At 41.3% G+C, this 23728-nt stretch overlaps 1 protein-coding gene across 1 annotated transcript in view; it reads left to right on the top strand.

Moving 5' to 3' along the window:
• Positions 1-22289, top strand: part of LOC141009810 (inactive phospholipase D5-like) — a 60193-nt gene extending 37904 nt beyond the window's left edge. Inside the window, exons 2-10 of the mRNA XM_073482523.1 lie at positions 5818-5954; positions 13829-14015; positions 15221-15329; positions 15630-15757; positions 17152-17349; positions 18992-19128; positions 19285-19450; positions 19545-19635; positions 21742-22289. Of these exons, the coding sequence (XP_073338624.1) occupies positions 5818-5954; positions 13829-14015; positions 15221-15329; positions 15630-15757; positions 17152-17349; positions 18992-19128; positions 19285-19450; positions 19545-19635; positions 21742-22289 (1701 nt within the window). The remainder of the gene's footprint in view (positions 1-5817; positions 5955-13828; positions 14016-15220; positions 15330-15629; positions 15758-17151; positions 17350-18991; positions 19129-19284; positions 19451-19544; positions 19636-21741) is intronic.
• The last annotated feature ends 1439 nt before the right edge of the window (positions 22290-23728 follow it).

The raw sequence follows: 23728 nt of genomic DNA, 5'->3' as shown, positions 1-23728 counted from the left end.
TGAACTCCATTTCTCAATCTTAATGTGTGTGTAGAGCTCACTAAGGTGTAATCATGTGACGTCAGCGTGAAACATCGATCACCTAATCAAATTTGCAGTCACATTTACGTGAGGACTCCACATCACCTTTGTATTCAGCCTCTTGGCATCTCGTCCTACATTCTACATGGACTACCTAATGTGTTTTATGCGTAAAGTTTGAAATCACATCAGTTTTAAAAAAGTATGTGGTGCAACATCAGCTTCAAGGTTTGATTATCCAGTCTGAAAATGTGGGGAAAGAGCACTAGCTTAATGTTGGTTTAAAAATATAGCTATTCATTCTCCTCAGCAGTATTGGCTCAGCGTTTAATTATCAGTCACTCCTGACCCAATCAGTGTCATGCTACATCCATTATAATGACAAAAGCCTCAACTACCTCTTCTCTATTCCCTGTCTTTTTCTGTCTTCTTCTCTCTACAAACATTTGTGTGCACTGGTGGAAACTAGCTGCGCTAAAAACCAGACAGTCTGTTCATCCTCCCACCAGGCTTGTGGTGATCTCATACTCTGCCCGTCCTCCTACCATCCAGACAACATCTGCAGCGCTCCAAGCGCTCATAAGACAAATTGGCCCAGGATATGTTGATCATAGTTCTTCCAGACTTCTGTTATGATGTTTCTGTGGTGTGAGCGTCTCTTTCCCTCTGAGCAGCACGGCTCCTTGTTCTCACTATGCCTTGACAGAGGAAACACTCGTAAGAGGATAATTGGACCCCTGACACTTTAATCAGGCTGCACTGTGCAGAAACTCATTCTGCTTTCTCTGTAGGCACACTTACAACTTCTTTAAATGCGCTTCCAGAGCCACAGGGGCCATGTGACTTCTGCACCCTGTTCACGAACCATCTCAGACAACTCACTGCAATATTTTTCGTGTCCTTCTGTTTTGCTTCAGCGGTTTTGTTTTGCATCTGTTGTTGCTGCACGGTGACACAGCAACAAAGAACAAACTGGGATGTAAGCAAAAATGAACCTAATTTAGACAATCGTGATACTGTTTGTGCTCAAACTCTGTCAAGGAGAAGTTTAACATCTCACTTTCAGATGAGTAAAATGTGCCGATCTTTCGAAGGATGTCAAAGGGCAGAATTAAAACAAGAGGTTTGGCAGAGAGTTGCAGAGAGAAGGGCAGACAGTTTAAAAGTTCTGCCTCTGATCTGATGATATAAACATCCACCCTCTCTGGCCTGGCCTTCACCTCTGTCTGTGTGTGTGTGTGTGTGTGTGTCTGTGTGTGTGTGTGTGTGTGTGTGTGTGTGTGTGTGTGTGTGTGTGCGCGCGTTGGTGTGAGCGAGTCTGGCGCTGTGCCATTCACCGTGCACAGCCCTTTTTTAGATGGCCTCTCTGGGAGCTTTTTTAAACAGCCGGCAAGCAATCTCTCTCAATCATGTTATTTATGACTCTGTTTTTTGCAAGTCACTCAGAACTATCTGCTTCTGGGAGAAGATTGGAATTTTCTAGCATATGTCAGTGTAATTAACTGTAAACAGCCAAAGTGTCTCGTGAAAGTTATGTCACATAAAAACAGATATTCTATAAAAGAAATAAACATACAGCCACTGGGTTGTTTGTGGACTACTGCTCCGAGTTTGGCATTTTGGCCATCGCCATCTTGGTTTATTTGAGCCAGAAGTGACCATATTTGGACAAGAGGGTGGAAATAAGTCATCAGCTATCAGTTGGATTGAGGACCGGACCCTACAATGCCTCACGCTCACCCTTTGAGGAACAAATTGCTCCTCCAATCCCCAGTTTCCAACTAGCTCGTCATGGCCGTGACCTGGTCGCCCAGCACAACAAAGTCAGAAATATTAACGATAAACACACTAAACTGACAAATATCTAAATGATTTAATTACGTAGCCTACTCAACCACAGTAGAAGAACAAAAACCAAGGAGAAACGATAAAATAAACACAGTCTGAGTAAGTCAATAATACCAGGCTTGCATGACGTAGGCACGAGAGGTATAATATTCCAAGAGGTTAGACACCACCACATCAGCTTCCCCTTTCAGACCCGGAGGCTACACAAGTGAGATTCAGATGTTTAGAGTTATTGCCTTATTCATGATATTGACTGGCTGTGTCAGTGGTCAGTTTGGGAAGGATAGGCAGCAGTGTTTTACCATCAGCTACCTGGGAAATGCATTGTTAAAGGATCAATTCACCCAAATTTAATGCAAAACATTAAGTGGGAGTTTCCAGGGGTTTTAATAGTTACTCTGAGGCAGATTACTTCCTGTATTGAAGGCTTATTGATCGCGAGCAGTTCTCCAGTGTCAGGTAACACAGTACCTACTGCTCTCTTCGACTCTGGCCTCTTCATGTATCTGCTCTGATGCACATCTGACCACATGTGAATGCAGCAGCTGGTTGGAAATATGAGAAGCAGGGAGTGCTTGAGTCTCCTGCAGGTAGACCTTCCTCCATGCTTGCTTTTATCGCAGTGCATCCAGTTTATTTCCGGCAGATGAGTGACAGATTGGATTTAACCTCCATTTATCCTGTGAGTGTTTGCTGAGCAAGCTTTTTCAAGCTAAGAGCCGGGGGTACTTTCACAGCAGATGTTCAGAGGTAGAGATGAATATTTCTTTTTTCCATCACCTACATTTTTCTAGTCAGGTCAGCAGATGTGAGCCAGTTGCCTTATGGTCAGGAGGTCATTCCTCTAACCTTCATGGAGCTGTCAACCTTTCAGATCGCTTTTGCATCAATATGAGACACGGTGGATTGAGAGTGAACGAGTTGGTTGAGCAGACTGTGGCTACACATCGGAAATTGGTATAATATTCCACCAAGCAGGAAATAGAAAACACTGTTCCCATGTCAGACATCAGCTCAGACAGATGGTTGTGCAGGGATGAGAGTGTGAAGCTAAACATCACTGACAGTGTCTCTTCAGTCCACTGGGGCCTTTTCATTGACTGTCTGGTAGATTAATTTAATTCTCCCATGTGAACCTATGGGCATGAATGTGCTAAGCTACAATAAGCACAATAAAATAGCCATGGCTTTGTGTCACGAGGGTCGATCGTCTATGATATGAGATTTGTCTCTGAGGATAATGAGTGGAGTTTAGCTGACTGCGCTAATGATCTGCTGCGTTCAAGGATAATTAGTTTTGGCTCTTCTGGAGGGTTTTAAAGGCATCAGGATAACATTTTTATTGTTTTACAAATAGTTGGGGCGTTTCCCAGTAACTGGTTCATCAGCATCCCACTATATTGAAAGCATGATCGAGGACACCCTGAGGCTGCAGGAGATACACTTACTGTTCTGTGTTGTTGACTTTCAATCCAGATTTGATTAAAAAAAATAATATAATGAAATATATACTACATAATTATATGATAGTAATAGATAATGATACGCTGCTTAGAGTTTGTGACCTAAACAGTGTGAAAGCTTATATCTTTACACTACTGTATCCTATAGTATGATAATGAAAACAGTATCAAGTAGTAATCAATACACAGGTCCCAGTTCAGCACAGAGGTGTTTAATAGATCTTTTTTTCAGTTTATTTAAGTGGACATCACCCAGAGAGTCTCTGCACAAATCAGTAAAAACAGCTAAATACAATATTACATGTAAAAAGGCACGCACATTCATAAGCACTCATACACACAAATACACAGGGAAAGGCGTCAATGAGACGACATGGTTGACGGAGTAATTTAAAAACAAGGTGACATCGATCCAGAGTCAGTCAGTGATTTGAGATCCCAGCAGGTGAAGTCAGGAGAGGTCGATATGGACAGAAAACAGATGTGTTTTCAGTCTGGATTTGAAAATGTTAACGTAGGTTATTCCAGAGAATTTGAGCTCTGTGAGCGAAGGCTGTACCACCAAAAGAGCATTAAATGGCAACATATTTAATCTGTTTTCTGTATGATATCTGCTTGTAGCACCTACAGCATAATCAATCTTTGTTTAGGTTAGGTTTGACATGTTTGAAACTTAACATAACTAAAACTTTAATACATTACCCGTTCTTGAACATTTCTGCCTGAGGTGTGTCAGATACATTTTCATCCACAATTGTGGTTGTTCAACTATGAAGAAAGAACTACTGTGATTTCACAAAGTCAGTTATTTATTTTGTTTTCATTCCTTTCATAGAGAGACCCTTATAGCGGTAGAAATTACTGTGATTGAGGTCATTTCCAGAATACAGAAGGTTGTTGAAAAAGGTCTTTTCAATTCTCAGTTTTCAAGCTTGTGTGAAACAGGAAATTAAATCCCTCTCACTGAGCCTTCTCAACACCACAGACATGTAAATGACCTGAGCTGACGCTGCAGGTTAGACAGTGCTCAATGACATGAAGGTGAGATGAAATTAACCTGCTCCGGCACAGGTGTTACAGTGTTGTCGTAATGAGGGAAGGACATGCAAAATAATTATTCTTTCGTCAAACATTTCCCAGACATAAAGGAGGTTTTCCTGATCTGGTAAATCTTCAGATGCTGCAGCTTCTGAAGTTAATATATTTTACAGTTGGAGGAATTAAAACTGCTGTAAAGGGCAAAAACCATTGTTTGATTTATCTGCTGTGACCTACAGTTGTGATATTTTCATTTAATCTTTGTCAAGTGTGTCCTCCAAAGGTCCACAAATCCCCCAGGAAATGGCTGTAGTAGTAGGAACCCACCTCCTGTCAAGAATAATGGATATTGGAGAGTAATTTTTATACCCACAGGGGTTGTTTGACTGATGAGTTACCAATGTTGTGTTTTCTTCCATATAATTGGTCACCAATACATGAACCCAAACCACATTTTATGTGGAGATATGTGCTGACACAGAAGCAATTCTGAAATCAGTTTTGATATTTCTTCACTGACGCTGCAGGCCACAGAATTTTGCCTGTACAGCGACTTTTACATCTGACTAATTTTGTTAACAAAAGCATAATTATACTAACATTTACCTATAAACAGCTGCTGTAATATTGACCAGATATACAATAAATAAATTAATGAATGCACTTTATGTTTTTTTCGATGGATCAGCATTGATTAAATATCCAATAAACAAGTGTAGTAATAGTGTTTTAGAGAGGTTTAGAGTAAGATTTTAATGTAGTTTTATATAATTATCTACACAAGCTCTTCCTCTTTGTCAGTGTTTTGGATGATTTTTTAAAAAACAAAAAACATTTTTTGAAATCCTCTGAGGTACTTTAACTTTTTTTTTCTCAATAACAAGCGAATATCCGCTTAATATTTACTCTTGGTTACAAAACAAAAAGGTCTGATAAATAGTAAGTCATCTTGTGGGCCAGGAAGCAGATGGACTGAAGAGAGTTGGAGGATGAGTAACAGCTGTGAATGAGTCTCCTTCACCTCCTCACTGCCCTGATATATCATGGCAACCTTTACCTCCTACTCAAATATCCAGTGTTAGTGGATAGAAATAAGCCATTTTTGTAGTTTGTTTCTGTTAATCACTTTATTTTCTCTTACATTATCTTACATCTCTCTCTCTTTTGTTCCTGCTCTCTTTCTTCTCTCTTTCCTTTCTTCTCACCTTTCCGTCTCATGTTCTTATATGAAAGCCTGAGCACTTGAGGTCATACCTAGACCCCTCTGCATGTTTGTGTTAAATTCCCCTCTATATCACGTTATGAACTGCTGAGCTGTGCATTAAATCTGCCAGGGGAGCCAGCTAATGGGAGCCAAGGTTGGGGCACTCTGGCCTTGTTTTTACAGAAGTGTTGAAGAGTAGAAAACACACAGCGGAAATCAATGTTCTCCTTCTCCCTCTTGCAGTCTCAGCAGAAGTGCATCGTGATCTTCGCCTTGGTGTGCTGCTTTGCCGTACTGGTGGCTCTGATTTTCTCAGCTGTGGACGTTTGGGGCGAAGACGAAGACGGCATCACAGAGGACAACTGTAGCAGGAACTGCAGGTGAGAGCCGCAGAATCACAAACACACTATTTATTGTCAAGTGTTCCCAAAGTTTGTGTCTTGCAAAACCCCTTTTCAGAAGTTCTGACGTGTAGCCCTGTGTTAAAACAATGCAGGGGGCTGCATGGTGGAGGTGTTTTGGGGGTACAGTACAGGCGATACATAAAATTTGATCCAGGAAGTTTAGTTTGAGGGACAGATCTGTGAATTTGAAGGGTTATCAGATGCCAAAACACTGCACAGTGGTTTATAATACCATACTATGACACAGGATTTTGGAAAGTTAGCATCAAGGCAGATAGTTTTGAGAAGACTTGTGAGTGAGTAAGCAATACAGCCTTCATGTCGGGTCTCATTTGTAAAAATCTTCTTTGATTTATACTTGAATTAGTGTTAAGTTTAGTTAGTTAGTTTCCAACAGGTGCTAAAAAATCATTGCTTAAGCAGGTTTTAAAAATCCCAACTGTAACTTACGCACCTGGGATCTATAAATCTCCAATCAACTTAAATTGGCAGCACCTGTCTTGTGATTTCCCCTTGCCAGCACAAATGAAGCTTTAGTCAGGAAAATCCATGGACCAAAAGAGGAAATCAACCTTTTTGGATGTGATCACAGCGATGGTAGAGAAGACTGAAGCCAGCTGGCAACATGTATTATTCAGTGGACTAAATAGTGTGCCAAACAGTGTGTCACTGCTGCACATTGTTCAGAAAACTGAAAACCAAATAAAGTTTGCTTTGAGATCTAAGATCATTTCCACGTCACACATGGTTTTCTATTTAAGTTGTACTTACGATCAAAATATCCAAAGTCTGTTTTATAAATGAGGCCCCAGGAATGTGACCTGGTTTGTGTTGTCAACTTGTCTATATATGGCTTAACTATTACCCATCATTAACCATTCTCTCCACTTCAACTATCTCTGTGTTTCTGTTTTTAAAACCTTTTTTCACCACAGGCAAGATCAACAACAACCTTTGAGCTACTAACCTACTGTATATACTGGAGATAGCATGTTCACCTATCTGGTTGCTAACAGTACGAAGCTAAACAAGGTAGCAGCTCTTACCTTTTCTTTCGTCGACACTATTTTGCGACACCACCGTCTCTGCATCCTGGGTTTAATGCTGCCCAAGAGGATTGAGATTAGTTTGCAAACAAGCCAGGGCATTTTCCCTCTCTACCAGAATGAGTATTGGTGCAGTCAGACCTTTGCTGACACAGCACTGGGGAAATAGGTCTGGCTATGTGAGACTAGTGTTGCCTTGGCCTCTGTGTGCAATTTTGAACCTTTTCGTTCAATTATTTCACCAGCTTCCATCGCTAGAAACTCTGTTTTAGCTCAGTATTGAACCATAAAGCAATCCACAAGCTCTGACTCACTGGCACAAGATATATAAACTGCAGTGTGGAGGCTACAGACCCTATAGCATTGCTTGCATTAATTTAGACTGAGTGTACTGTATACTTCCTTCAACCTGCTCCTTCTATAGCCACCCCCACTCTGCTGAAATACTTACTAGGCTCTTCTTAAAGTTATACCAGACTTTAGTAAGTTTCTCCAGTCTGCTCAAGTTTCAAGAATATGGCTCCCCCGATGCTGAAAAACCACTGCAGTATGTCCTGGTGGTCCAGAGTGAAACTGGCTGATCAGCAGTTGTTTCCTCTGATACAGCAGTCTCTGTTCTCTCTGCTCTCCACGTCCTACTGGTTCCCCTCTATTAGACTCTTATCATCCAATTTGCCATTCAGCCTTGAATCACTTCCCCCCTCTCTTACTGTACGACCCTCTTTCTTTATGCCTGTGACCATCTCCTCTCTCGCCCTCATCTTCCCCAAATCACACATTTAACAACCTTTCAGAAAACTCTGTCGGGCACGACGCTCATCCGCTCGAGGCTGAAAGTGTAATCCCAACTTGTAAAGCTGAATTGGACTCCTCTCTTGCGCTGAAGGACCCCTAAAGCTCAGTGTAGAATGAGAGATAAATACAGGACTGAGGAGAGGGATGATGGGATGTGAGGGTAAACCAGATGGAGGAACATATCAGGGTAGCTTTGTGGTTGGAATGAGTGAGAGATGAATAGATTCATCAACTGTTATTTGCTTGCTGTCTGTCACGTTGGATGGCTTGTTAGCTCAAGACTTAAATCCAAACAGATTTCAGAATTTTCTTTCCGAGCGTGCGGCTTAATGATGAAGTTTTGATTTGACATGCATCATTTGAAAGACCTACGAGGTGTGCAAGTGTGACATAATTAATGATTTTATAAAGAGTTTTGCTCAAAGCAAATTGCAGTACAAAATAGGAAAAGTGATAGATTAGTATGAGACTGACACTTTTATAATAAGGTGCACTGAGACTTCCTCGTGCTCACTTAAATTCCTAAAGGTGCTTGTAATTCATCAAAGGAAATGCATGTAAAGCCCCTTCAGTCATTGTCGTTTCTTACACCCAGTGTTAAAAACGATCCAGTGATTAAGTTACAAATGAAATCCGAGACTATTTCTTCTGAATAATCAAAATGCTGCAGACTGGTCCTCCGTCATGTCTTGCTTTTCAGCTCTCGCAACAACTCTCTCTGAGCCTTTAAGCAGCCCAAATAATGAATCAGCAGCTTTTGTGTTTGTGATGTTGTAATTCACACAGGTCGCACAGCTGCTTGTTTTGTTATGTAGATTTCCCTTTAATCTGTTTTCGCTGCATAATGAAGAATCCCAGAGACAGGAGACCTGAGACGAGTCGCCGCATCAGCCACATAATTAATTTGATTTATATGTTTCCCTCTGAGGATGAACAACTTCAGTTATGGCTGCTCTCAAGTCCTCTCAAGCTCACTGCAGTGTGTGTCTCATCTGATTGTATCAAAATGACAGTCAGGTGTATTCCTAATGTACATGTGTAATTGCTTGTTGTCAGACAGCGGATAAGGTTAGTATTGATCTACAGTTGCCTTGTCGAAGGGCAAAAGGAGCAGATGAAGAACCAGACTTGCTGCATCCATATATTTTGTGTAGCTTGTATTACCTCCTGAGCAGTCCATCTGCTTCAGGACGCAACATTTTAAACATTTTTGGCGCAGATGTTCCTTCCTATCAGTGTTTTTGAAAATGATGGAGTGGTTCCCTCCAGTTTAGGGCTGTCACTTTTTCAAACTGTTTGGTTCAAATAAATTCATACTAGTGTAATGTGTGAGTCTAAGATACAGCGATGTGTTGTCATAGGCTATAAGAGTCTGTGGCCAATATATTACATCTTTTACTCTTTAATAAAACAACTCATGTATAATTAAGGTTTGTTTCGTTAGTTGAGCTAACTTGCAGTTAGTTGGTGTCAGTATTCAGTAGGAGCTAATCTGAGAACTAGTTTGTGTGGTGTAACTTAATTCAGTGATTCATGAATCTCCACTTAGTGTACATCCACGTTTTAACTGTCAAAATTTGGATTTTTGGTGAGTACATTTCTGTTTTATTTTATAGAATTCTCAAAATTATCACGTGTCAGGTTTTACTTTCTACTCCCTGTCTTTGTCTGTTCTCCCCAGCTCCACCCTCTTGCCTTAATATGATCACTTCTGGCTCCAAAAAAAAACCAAGATGGCGAAAGCTATAAGGCCAACCTCCAGTCCACAAACCAACGGGTGACATCAAAGTGGATTTACACTTGGTTTGGCATTGTTGCCACCAGTGTCTGGAACAACGAAGTAGCCTACCAAGTAAATAGCATATGAGAGGAAAAGAGGTCTAGCAAAAGATTAGGCTAATTAGTCTAGTCAAACCATTGGCCATCAGTCTAAATGTGAGAAAAACACCTGGGACAGCAGTCGTGACAGACGTTGAATAATACAATCAACTAAGTACCTGCAGTCTAAATTAATTTGCATTAAACACAGGATCATTTTAGAATAAATATCTCACAGTGGCTCACGTTTCAGGTAATGGATTGTACTTTACATGAGCCTTGTAAGTGTGTTTACCATGTCAATATTGATTTGGTCGTACCCGATGAAACATTGGTCTTAACATTTGCCTTTAAGATGAAGTGCTTGCAGGCAGCAGCAGTTCCTGTGATACCCATATTAATGTCCTCTCTGCTGTACACCCAGAGCTCAGGGCAGTGCAGGAGAGGGTGGATAATTTATACAAGTGTCAGGGGCTCACTATGCCACGCTGTGATTGTCAGCATGATCCCATACCAATACTCTAAGTGTGCCACAAGCATTCGTATGCAATTGGCATCATTACATACATGCTATAGTGATTTTTATATGGAGCTTACTGTTTGTTTAACACGTAAAGTTGCCTCAGCCTGACAGCTCTGTGATGGTGGGAAAAACGTTCCTATGTTGTGCTTTCTGGAATAAAACATCAGAGGGGGAGTTCGGAGAATAAATCTAAGTGATCCAACTGTGCTCACCTACCACACCATGAAGAAGGGAATTCATTATCATGCAGAGAGTGATAGATTTTACCTTCACACACACTCTCTCTCTCTGTCTTTCTCATGTATGCACACACACACCGTGAAGTTTACACCACTCAGGTATTGGCTGCTGGGGCTAAATCACACCCACGAGTGCGCAGATGGGTTACAACCAGCAGCGGACTCCACAGACTGCGTAAATCGATGAAGTCCTTGCAGGCAGAAACGACTGCCTCCCTGCTTCCGCCACGTTTAATACCAAAGCCTGTCTGGCTGTTTAAAGCGTTCAGAATCATCATTCATCATACATCACAGCCATTAGAGCGGACTGAGAGCATTTCTTTCAGAATAAGATTACCTCCCCTCCTCTTCCCGTTTGTCCATCCATCCTTGTTTTTCCTCATTGTGAAGTGTGTACTGTAGCTGTCCTAGTTTTTGCTGTCTTTTCGGAACAAAGAAGAAGCCTGTACACTGTGTGATGTAAACGTTAATCTTCTCTGTGATCTCATCACAGCTTGCTATTGTTTACACTCTTCATTTCACTCACTCAGCATTCAAACCCAATCGTGAGAATAAATGGTGGCAATGTAGGTTTCTGCAAACCACGGATATGTTGAAACCTCATGTTTCTTCAGGTTCAGTTTTCAGTTTTGTGTTGTGGCAACGCTGTGTTTATGCTCCGGTTAGGTTTAGGCACAAAAACCACTTGGATAGGCTTAGGAAAAGATCATGTTTTGGCTTAAGATACCTGGTTTTGTTGCCACAAACATGGCTGGAGATGTCCTGAAGTCTCCTTCAAAATATCAAGTGGAAAATTGTTGAAATCCTGTGGTTCCTTGTCCAAGGACGATCATAATAGGGATGCTGAGGGTGCTGCAGCATCCCCTAAAACGAGGAAACGAGGCATCATGAAAACCATCAATTGTTACAAAGAAGTGTGATGCAAACTCACGGCAGAGAGTATCCTCACTGCACTGCATTAATATAAAATATTAGGCTGTTTATCCCTGGTATTAACATGTGTCTTTGGTGATCCAATCACAAAAGGCATCTTGAGTGACCACTTGGGATCGATCTCGCTTCAACAAAGGACTCTACAAATGTGAACGTATCAGTGGTCTGCAGAAACGTTAGCTGCTAACATTTTTTTCTGCTGACTGGGCAGAGTATTCAGTACTCAACTCTTTGACTGACAAAAGAATATCCACTGAATATTGATTGTCATTTCCATGAGGAGAAATCAGTATGTTGTGATCACAGACGGTGAGAGGGAGGGAGTCCTACAGCTTGACTGTTGGCCACTATCCAAAACCTGACATAGCTTAACTTTAGCCAGGAATACATTTTCACAGAGCGTGCTGGCAACTGGCCTCTCGATGTGATGCCAGTACATTATCACCTGCAGCACATGCTCTCTCCAGTGTGCCCTTGAGGCGAGCACTCGCAGGACCCCGAGCTGTCACACCTTGGCTGACCCTGCGCTCTAACTGGTCCGAGTGCTAAGATCCATTTGGTACTACAGAGTCCTGACCAGGGAGTCCACCTGAGAAATTTGAAGAAAAAAAAAACAGGTTGCATGTTGTCCCCATCTCTGTGTGGGTTTCCTGCAGGTGCTCTGGCTTCATCCCGCAATCCAAAGACGTGCAGGTTAATTTGTGACTCTAAATTGCTTGTCAGCGTGAACGTGAACGTGAATGGTTGTTTTTATCTCCATGTGTCAGCCATGTGATGATCTGGCAGCCAGTTGAACCGTACCTCACCTCTCGCACAATGTCAGCTAGGATTAGCTCAATCACTGTGCAAAGGAAATACGAAAAGACCATTTATAGAGGCGTGGACAGAATAACACACAAGGAACACACAATCTAATGCAAGCAAATACAATAGTCCCCAGTCAATTTCTGTTAAGGCTGACGTACTCTAGTGCATTATTATCAAGAGCCGAAATAAACCAGTTACTTCATGACGAGTTTTATCAGGTTTGCAGCATGTGAGTGACTTATTGTAACCAAATTTAACAGCACTTTCAGTCGTGATGACATCCTGTAAATGTCTGCACTGATAATACTAATTATTGTGCAAGTGTTGATTGGATTAAAATGTCACATTTAATAAGATTCCAGTGGTTTAAAGACACAATTTCACATTTCACTCCTAGCATTCACACTTTTACGATGACTTAGTCATGAGCACAGAGCAGGTTGTTTGTCATACAAGGCATTGTTTTACTCCATGTTCTATCTATCAAGCCTACAAAATAAAGTCTATTTACCATAACATTTCTTATACGATGCATTCCCTCACATGGAATTGAGTATATTTTCATACAGAAATGGTTCTGTGTCTTGGACAGCATTTTATCCACGGACTAAATCAACCCTGGAGGTGCCACAAAATTTAAATTTAAGCTGTTCCCCCTCACTGAATGCATCCTCACAACCCCCCTCCTTTATATTTCTCCCATAAAATCCAGTTGGCAGAAATCGATGTAGAAGCCAGATACAGGGAGAATGTGGCGAGCATTGGAGCTCGGTAATAGCCTGGTTCTGTGCGGCTGCAGATCTGGGGCTGCCTGCCACGGCTAATTCAATCTGTTGCCTCCAGAGCTAATGCCCCTGTCATTTTCAGGCATCCTGGTGGGGGTAAAACAGGAACTGGAGATACATTAGGGAGAGCATAGGGCCATGGTTAACCAGATAAATTGACATCAAACCCTGGCAGTGAAGTCAAAGTGATATTTACAAAACATTATAATGCAAAAGAACAACCGCTGAGAACATTTTCCCCATCGTTTAACTTTCAGAATGGTGTTACAGCTTTATGATAAAGAGAATAACCTGACTGCACTGAATCCTAAGCAGATAATCTCAAGGATGCGGCTCTGCTGTTCTCCATGCAATCTACTGTTTCTGACATACAGTAGATTGGTTTTGCCTTTTATTATATGCTGCAACCACAGTATTTTACTCCAGACTGCTGATGATTACATTAAAATGCACCATGTGATACCGTAGGGAGTAGTGTATATGAGCAACCAACAAGAATACATTCAAAATGAGTCACTTTTCCCTGACCAGGTGTAATTGAATCTGCTTTGCTGACAACTGTGCACATCCACTGTATGTCAGACACAGTAGATTCAATTATTCTCAGCCCCTGCCACAGGAAAACCTGTACAAGATCTAATGATGCCTGATGGAGTCTTTCTGGTCCAGAAATCTTGATAACTCTCATTAAGCTAACAATCCAGAGAAAGAGGAAGAAGGGTGCTGTTAGCTCATTTGTCACAGTAGACGGGATATAAGCTCGTAATAATTCTGCAACTCTGCGAACAGATAATTGCTTTGTGAAATAATATGAACGTCACATTAGTTTCTTCTGCATGGCTCGACCTAAAGATTTTCATTATGTTTCTTATTCACTCAGTCTTTCTCTCATTACTCCCCACAGCGTAGTGCTTGTGGAGAACATCCCAGAAGACATCTCCTTCTTAGACAACGGCACATCCCACGTCCCGCTCTCAGAGGGGTGGTACAACTTACTGGACCGAGCTAACCGGGCCGTGGAGATTGTTTCCCCGCTTTGGCTCCTCAACTCCTCCGATTATGAATCAAGCTTCCAGCCCGCTGCCAGACAGGTACAACCGGAGCAAGCCAAGAGAGAGTTGACTGTGCAGAAGTTTGTTTGAATTTTGTCACTAAGCACTGCACAGCTACCACATCTCATATTTACAGTATATCTTGAAAAGACAGAAGACAGAGAAGACAAATGACAGTGATATGCAAGTGGAAAGCCAAAATGATCACCAGAATAAATACCTCCAACTGATCTTGGTGATAAAATACTAGTCCGGACCGGTTTTCAAGCTGCTTGAAGCGAGCTGTTCATTTTGGATACATACACACACACACACACACACACACACACACACACACACACACACAGTTGTATGTCAGGACTAATAAAAGCCTGTTGCTGTTGATTGGACTGTAATATCTCCTTCCAGAGGCCTCGGGGCAGAGAGGAGCTAATGGCCTCTCAGCCTGTAGCAATCTCGGCAAACAGCTGCCATAATAGACACCTCATCAGGAGAGAGGCTGGACTGGAAAATTTAACACACTGCAAAGTTACATGAGGGGCAGATGCTCTTGTAGCAGAAATGCACTGCGGGTGTTGTCACTCTTACAAGTCTCAGTAACTAGTCTTCTTAAATGGTGATATGAAGCCCACTTCATACTCACTCACATAGCAAACTCACATCACAAATGTCTCAATCTTTCTCTAACCTCCCCATCTCCATCTTATTTGCAATTTGTATGCATTTAAGAGGAATCAGTAAGGGATGATGAGGGGTTTTACCTTTACTTACTTCTTCAGAGGACTTCATGAAGAGTCGCATATTTTGTTCATTATCAGCTATTTTAGTTTGGTGAAAAACAGAAAAACTGGAAAGCCTTTGGATCAAAACAAAGGCCTCACTGTGACTACAAATGTTCTGTCACTCATCATGCACATACTTTTTAGGTTTCTATTTTTATTTGTTGTTGGAAGTTTGTGATTGGGTACTTGAATGACCTGTGGTAGCTGTCATGACGGCACAAACGCAGAAAAATGTCACCTGCAAATATGAATACTTGATCAAAACAACAAAGAAACACTAGACATCACAGTCGGCTGCAGATAAAGGACCTCAGGGAAATGTAGCACAAAACCAACACAGAAATGGCTGCTCATGGTGCCACAATATTAAAGACAACCTAAGCGATACACAAGAATCTTGTTTGAATACAAAGTGCGTGGATTTCATGTGACAGCAGAGGTATTTTGATGTGTTTCTCTCAGGGCCGGGCTCTGCTGTCCAAGCTGCAGGGGCTGAAAGCTCGAGGTGTCAATCTGAAGATCTCCAGCGGGATCATCGACTCGACTGAGCTCAGCACGCTCGACAAACACTGTCAGCTCTCACTCTCACTGTATTATACATTCAGTGTGTCTGTGCTCAAACATGCTGCAGCTTAGCTCTGTCTGTTTATTCTCTCTCCCTATTTGTCCCGCTTAATTCTTTTAATCTCTACGTCTCTTTCCATCTTTCATTTCATCTGTCTTTGTGTTTCATTTACTTATCGATTCAGTTTCCGTTTGTTGCCAGATCTGCCTTTATGCCTCTCCTCCTATCATGTTTTATTTATGCATTTTAATGGCAGCCTTTTGTCTTTTGCTCAATCTCTGTTTCTGTCTCACTCTCCATTTCTAGACGCTGAGGTCCACTATATAAACATGACAGCTCTGACCAAAGGCCACCTCCTCTCCTCCTTCTGGGTGGTCGATAGGAGACATTTCTACATCGGCAGCGCCAGCATGGACTGGAGATCACTGGCCACAGTATCCACAATCCACCACACATCACAGCGCACACAGAAACACACACACATATGCATAACCACCCATGAAAGCGTCTGAGAAAATGCAACATCATGATCGTATTTTTGTAAATTCTGAATCTGCATTGTAACACAAATTATGCTAATTTACGCCCTCTACTGTCATTTTGTATTGAGAGGGGATTTGAGTTCATATATTCATAGCCCCTAATGTAAAGTAAAGTGCTTTGATAATGCTCCTCTAGCTCAGACTCTAATGTAAAGAGTATAATTTAAAGTTCCCAGCCCTCTAATACAAAAGGGTAAAATAATTACAGTAATATCATGACCACAGGGTAATTAATTTGGCAAATGTAGACAGACTTGATATGAGTATCACCAGAGGTACTATATAAGTCCTTTACTCTGAAAAATTACTCAAAATAGATGTGTAGAGGTACCCTAAAGGTTGCATTTTCCAGATATAATAGAAGATTTGGTTGATATATTTTCTGGCACACTCTACTACACATACCTGCGTATATCTATAAGTTATGAACGCGATCAAAATACAATGGTACAGACAGTGTTTGCGCACAAGTTACATCCTTGTCTTCTGCTTCAAAAAGTCATAGACGGGGCTTTCAAGGTGGGACGGCAGCCAAAAATAGAGAGTGGCCATTCTTTCATCTCCTTCTTCAAAGCTGAGCTTCTTGCACAGTTCATTAAAGTGCAGACCCCCTTTGTTAGGCAGCTTCATCTATCTTTAGAAACCCCAGAGATTTCTTTATGCATCCTGACATCAATTCTTTTCAATTCAAATTCATAATATTTCACATCCACAATCCAGTATTAGCTGTTGGCCTAATATCTTTATTAGTTTTTCTCAGTTTTTCATGGTGAAGTCAAATTATGGACTGTATTTTTAGTTGATTTTGGCGAGCATGCTGATATGTTTTCAGTGGTGTTGAATAAGAATGTTTGAAGTTAGATCTGAGCTGTATTGAGGATTACTGCTCATGTGTCCTGGACACTGCAGGGAGAGAATAAATGTGTGGACTGAAAGAGAGAAAGGCAATTTAGAGGCTGAGAACCTGAATTTGAGAAGTGCCTCTTTGAAATGAAAATGCAGCGAGAGAGCAAAAGAAAAAAATGGGAACAGAGAGAAGAGCCACTGTAGTGTATTCCTCTTCTTCTCTTCTGACTGTAATTGGATGAGACTTGTGGACAATATGGCCTGACGAGGGGAAGAAGGTGATGTGGTTAAGATTACTGGTGGGGATGACGAGCATCTTTTTTACTGAAAATCTTTAGAGCAATGATAATAACATTCAAGATAACAACAAAATTATTTATGTAAATGTTGGCTTCCTCCTTGCTTTGGGTGATCTAACAGAGATTGTGTTTGACCTCCAGAGGAAGGAGCTGGGTGTGTTGGTGTACAACTGCAGCTGTCTGGCTCTGGACCTCCACAGAGTTTTCAGCCTCTACTGGGGGCTCCAGTATAAAGACTTCATCCCCTCCTTCTGGTCCAAGCGCCTTTTTGCCCTCTTCAACAAGGATTCACCACTGGACCTCACTATCAACAGCTCAAAGGCTCAGGCCTTCATCTCTGTAAGTGACACAGTATATTGTAGTCTTGTTGAGGTTACAGTAATCACATAAAACATGAGACATATGTTAGTTTGTTGTCTATGCAACCAATGTTAAGTATTTGTGGTCTAAAGTTTTACTAGTACGCATAATCAACCAGATAGCAGCATTCAGCTGCCCTCAATTACTTACACCGAAAAGGATATTAGATTTAATTGGTGGCTTACATAATCCATTAAATGTGAATGATAGCATACAGTCCAAGGTGAGCTTCAGTGTTTGGTTCAATTTACCTCAAGTCTATAATTTAGTGACTAACAGTCCTTTCTCAAAGCACTTATCTCAATCAGGAGAAGCACAGGTGTAATTAATAACATTATAAACTCTAGTTTCAGAGCTTTAGTATTGTGCATGATGGCCCACTGAGATGTCGTACTGGGACACCTAATTAAACTGACTTCTTTCTTCATCATTAATGAAATATTGCTTCACCTGTGCATTATCTGTTAACACAAATTAAACTGTCTGCGGTAACAAATGTCTATTGTGCATGAGCTCACTGGCAAATTCACTATTCCCTATATGATAGACATTCAATAGTTTACTCTATGGGGGCAGGAAATGGAGAATCATCATTTCGCCTCATTGGAGGTCTAGTGGCTTGAATTCAAATCTTTGCATTCCTAAAATTACATTGTGGGATTGTAAGCATATAGTACATTTTTATTCTATTGTGTGAATGGTTGAGGCCACTGTATGGAACATAAATGCCCTGCTCAGAGTTAGAAAACACTCTTTTTGGACAAATGCTGCATTCCCTTGCTCCTCGCATGGTCCCATTTCCCGAGTTGGGAAGCTGTTCTTCCGACTTCGGTGTGCTCGTGTACGTCATGTTGGAACGTGGGAGCAACATGGACACCAAAAAGCATTTAAACAACACGTTGACAGCAGCTTCCAGAATTTGAGTGACAAAGAAGAGCAAAGATAGTGATACAATAACTATACAATACATGACTTTGGTAAATGTTTCTTACCCATCAACCCAACGTTTACTTTCAACCACCATGTTTCAGCGTCATATGACGTCAACTCGTTCCACCTGTGCTTTTCCTGCTATGACAAGTCAAATTGTCTGCTGTGAAAAAAGTCTATTATCAGACGCAGTTATATAATTTCAAGATCAAATATTCAAGATAATAGCAAGGGAGACTTTTTAAATAGTGAGGGAGGGAATGAAATTGTGTACCGCTGACTCAAGTGTGTCACCCGGCTCCACTGGAGGTGACAGCTCAGTGGGAGAGTAAATTTTTCATACAGAGTGTCTCTGCAGGACACTGTGTCTTTCAGTGCTGTCATCTCCCTGGACATGAGTGATGGTGATGTCTCTTACCTGCAGGAGAAAACTTTTGATTTAGCTCAGGCTGTCCGTCTCTACAAGATTAACATCAACACAAAAATGCACACGCAAAGCACACACTCATACTTAAACATTCACACTGTCAGCAGGGAGTTAGAACTTAACACCTCAAGGCTAAAACAAAGTAAGACAATGAAAACTAATGGTAATTTAGGGTAACAGTTACGATTATGAGAGCTCAGTTTGTTGTTATGATGATAACAATGCTAACGATAATGACGCTAATTGTCTCTCCTCTGATGACAGACCTCCCCAGATGTTTTCATCCCCAAAGAACGTAGCAATGATCTTGAAGCCATTTCCAGAGTCATCCAGGAGGCACGCCACTTCATATACATCTCCATCATCGACTACCTGCCCCTCCTGAGCCGGAACGCTCACAGGTTAGAAACACTGTCAGAGCTGCTTTCTTTGAATATGAGTTGACAGGCATTTATCATCAAAAGCTTGGATGTCTTGCTTTGTTTCAAGTGCTTAAACTCTTCGTATGCCTGGCTGCGTGCCCACATTTTTGAGTGTGCGTTTGTATCCGTGCCAAGGTACTGGTCTCGTATCGATGGTCTTATCCGGGAGGCTCTGATCCTGAGGAAGGTCCGAGTTCGTCTGCTGATAAGTTGCTGGGAAAAGACTGAGCCACTTAGTTTCAACTTCCTCTGGTCCCTGAGGAGTCTGTGCATGGAGCAGGCCAACTGCTCACTGGAAGTTGTAAGTACGAGGCCACTATGTACTATTTTAAACTCTACAGACACACTTTGTCAATGCTCACTGCACCATTCTCTGCATGTGTGTGTGTGTGTAGAAGTTCTTCAACCCCAGAGTGCAGAGAGATGGCAGTCTCCAGGGAATAAACCACAACCGGTTTATGGTGACAGACAAAGCAATCTATTTAGGTGAGCTCATCGACCGCACTTTATGACTGTGTCCTATATGCTTCTGCTCACTTCCTGCAGATCTCATTTTCAGTCAGCTAAAGTTCAGCATCTTCGGGAAGTACGGCAACTTCTTTAAGAGAGTGTAATGAGGAGATCGATACCACTCTTGGGTGCATTAAGAGAAGCAAGAGCCGTGGGGAGATTTGCATATTTTAGGATGAAGACTGGAAGTCAGGGGAGACAACTAGTCTGACTCTCTCTAATGGTCAAAAATACTACCAGCACCTCAAAAGTGTAAGGACCCATATTGGAGAAAGTCAGATTTATGTCTTTTATAAAGCAGGTCTGGGTGCAACATAAATACTGTTAAAGTATCAAAACGCTCGATCCACAGAGAAATGCACTCAGCCTTTATTCTGAAATGTTTGCACAGCGGGTGGTACCTGCGCAGGCCTGTAAGAGATGACCAATCAGAGAAGACTGGGCTTTCTGGGAGGGGGGCTAAAAGAGAAAGGCACTCAAATGGAGGGTTCAGTCAGGGGGCAAATAGAGGTGCTGCAACAACAAACAGTATGAGAAAAAAAAATAACTTCAAAGTTCCCATGAAGTCAAAATATATGTTTATGAATGTTTATCACTTAAGTTTTTCTCCATTTCATCCGTACACCAGTATCAGGCCAGATAATGAATAGTTTTGTTGGTGTTCTTCACAGTATCGTAGAGTTTTTGTGAAAAAATGTCGATGACTCATCCTGCAATCCTGGGCATTTACTAATTTTTCAACTAATAAATAATTTTCATGATGCTGCTATGGATATATAAAAAAATAACTGGAGTATTGTACAAAACACAACTTTATAACTTGTTCAAAAAGAACTTTCTAACTTGTTCAAAGACACAGCCTTTTCATTTTATTCACTGATTTGGGTGAAACTGTCATATTTTAAGGAGAAATATTTTCCGATTTTCCCTCTAATGTCCTCCAGCTTTTCTGCCTCATATCTGGTCAGATAGCTTTACTTGTTGCTGCAAACCAGTAGCCTGCCAGTGAATAACTCCAAACTGGGGCTGTACGCAGCCTCAATATCCACAACGTGTTTGCAGCTGTTTGTTCTTAAAGGAAACATTTAAACAAATAGCACTCCACTAGCCTTAAAATGAGCATTATGAAACCTTCAATTTTTCAATTAAAGCAACTACAAGGATGATTCTGCTGGATGCTGAAGACAAAATGACGATGGTCAAACAAAGTCAACTTTTTAACTGTTTTAGTGTCGTACTGTATACCACCTGACTATAGAGCAGCTTCTTTCCTCCAGCTGTCAGATCCCTCAATTAATCCTCAGCACTCCGCCATAAAAAAATGTTTTAATTTTATTACTTATCTGACCTGGATAAGTCAGAATCCCACAGTGGCAGGCATGAAGAATAACTATATTAATTATTTAGAAATAGCCAATCATCTCCCTAATGGAGATCTTTGCTTCTGTAGACCATACAGAGGGATCAGTATTAAAGAGACTGAGACTGTTTCATAACAAATTAAAAGTTCCTTGTAGTATGTTTAATGTGATTTATTTCATTTGCCTAATCCTTGCACAAACAGTAGAGCAAAAATGACTGTTTATAGTTTTAGATGGAATAACATGGTGCAAATATTTCTTGATGATCAGAAGTTTATACTGCCGCCCAGTACTTCAGGATGTCGTGCAAAGCTGCTCTTCACCAAGACATAGTTACAACACTTAACTCCTGCAACACCACAGATTGCTGTGTTTACATTACTGTAAGAAAAAGCTTACAGAATTGGTGCTTTGAAAGTGCTGATACTCATATTTTTGAAGTTTGAAAAGAGACAGGCTAGCTGTTTCCTAGCTGAGCCAAGCTAATCACCCCCTGGCTCCTCTTGTACTTAATACACGGACATGAGAGTAGTATCGATCTTCTCATCATATAACTCAGTAAGAAAGCAAAGTATTTCCAAAGATTGATCTTTCCTGGAAGTTGAAAAAACTTTACAGAGCGTTCAGTATATTTATCCACTATTACTGTTTTTTGCACTAAAAGATATTTTTGACATAGAACTATGGTCATTTACTTGTTTCTTCCTCTGTGTCCTGACAGGTAACCTTGACTGGGTGGGGAATGAGTTCACCTTTAATGCAGGAGCCGGCCTGGTGATCAGTCAGTCAGAGGGTGAGGACAGGAACTCTACGGTGGTGGAACAGCTACGGGCATCATTCGAGAGGGACTGGTTTTCACGTTACACCCGCTCTCTGCAGGCCAATAAGATCCCTGTCTGCAACAAACACCAGATCAAAAGGCTGGTGTCAGTGAAATCTAGCCACATAGACAATGGACCGGTGCCTATCAGAACAGGCCAGCACGATAACGGACCTGCACCAATGAGAAACAGTCACAGAGACGACGGACAGACGCCACTTAAAACGAGGCACCATGACGACAGACTAACCAAAATAAGCCACCAAGGCATGGCAAACGGATTGGTGCCAATTATAGACAGTTATCAAGAGAGGGGACGAGTCAAAATGAGTCACCCCGACAACAGACAGGTACAAATCAAAGACAATCACCATGACAATCCTGTGGATCCACGCAGTCAGTCAGCTGAGAGCAGCGGCAGCAGAGAGGTCTCCAACGGGGCTCTGTGACCACAAAGCGTGATGGGTTCCTTTTAGCTGTATAATGTTTGGAGAACTGCTCTCAAGTCTGCTCTCAGACTTGACACACTGGGACTTTGTAGCATTTTATTATTATTGTTTTGAAGAAAACTTTGATGAAGATCCGGTTTGTAGGACTTGATAATGTGCACGAAAGATCTCAGGAAGGAAAGCGAAGGCTCGTCTGCAGTCTGGCACTTTTGATGGATTTTTTTTAGAGAATGAACATAAACTTTTTGGTTAAGCAGAAACTCTGATTAATACACTGTAATAATAACTTATCTTGCTACTTATTTAATCTTTTTTCTCTCCTTGTGGGGGTCTCTTAAGCAAAGGAAACGGATGAACTCGTATTGATTGCCTAATTATTGTCTGTCACTGAAGCTGTTAGTGGCAGTCATCATTTATCACCCTTTAAACGCGGGACTCACACCTGCATGCCTATGCAGAGATGGGAGGCAGTGCAGCACGCGTAGCTACACTAGTTACATCTAGTAGTGGAAGACTTTCTACGCAGCTTTACACGTTTTGGATCTCTTAATGCCTCTGTACTCAGATTGGTAGCAGATACTTTGGCCTCATGTAAATAGTTTTGTGCATCTCCAGTAGTATTCTGACTAAGTTACTGTGCATACTTACTTGCATTATTCTTACTTATTTTCACTATCCATCATCTTTTCAGTTGTTAGATTATCTCCCTTTATTGGGAAATGAAACCTGGAACACAGCAGCGTAACATCATCCCAGCATTCGACCCTCCCATCCTGAGCATGATGTCAGAGGAAAATGGCCGCCATGCAAATATGGTTTATTGCGAACATTGAGTTGGTTTAACTATTAGATTGGGTGAAATGACATTAATAAAAACAGACAATCTCATTATTCAAGGGTGTCACGAGTCGGAAAGAGACTTATATTGAAATCTGTTGCCATTTTTGCATTTAAATTATTTAGAATTGACTACCAGCCTATTAACACACATCCCTCTAAAGGATTATAATGTGTTTGTGTCGAGGATTCAAAATTGCAATTTCCTTCACACTTATGAAAACACAAGGAAATTAACATTGCCATTACTCTTGTAATGGAAACAACCCCATAACTCTTTGTGAGTGCTGTCCCACAGTTGATGAACTGAGGCTCTAAAGGGATTGATCAAATCATGTCCACCATGTTTTCATCTCAATACCACAAGCACTTATTGGCGTATGTAGAGCGGTAACACGATGAGTCGTATATCTCTCCACAGCACTGTGGTGTTTATCATTTTATTTTATGGAGGTCATAATTGAATTAGATGATGCACCTATTCTACTGTTTATTACATGACACCAAATGTACTATGGCCTGGAATTTTCTGCTACAGCTTCCATTAGTTAAAGTCTTTGGCGGGTATTTTTCCCCGGAGGAAGAGAGGTTATTGATCTGAA

Source organism: Pagrus major, chromosome 15 (assembly GCF_040436345.1).
Source record: "Pagrus major chromosome 15, Pma_NU_1.0".
NCBI lineage: Eukaryota > Metazoa > Chordata > Actinopteri > Spariformes > Sparidae > Pagrus > Pagrus major.
The sequence above is the reverse complement of the archived record's forward strand: the minus strand, read 5'-3'. Positions and strand labels throughout refer to the sequence as shown.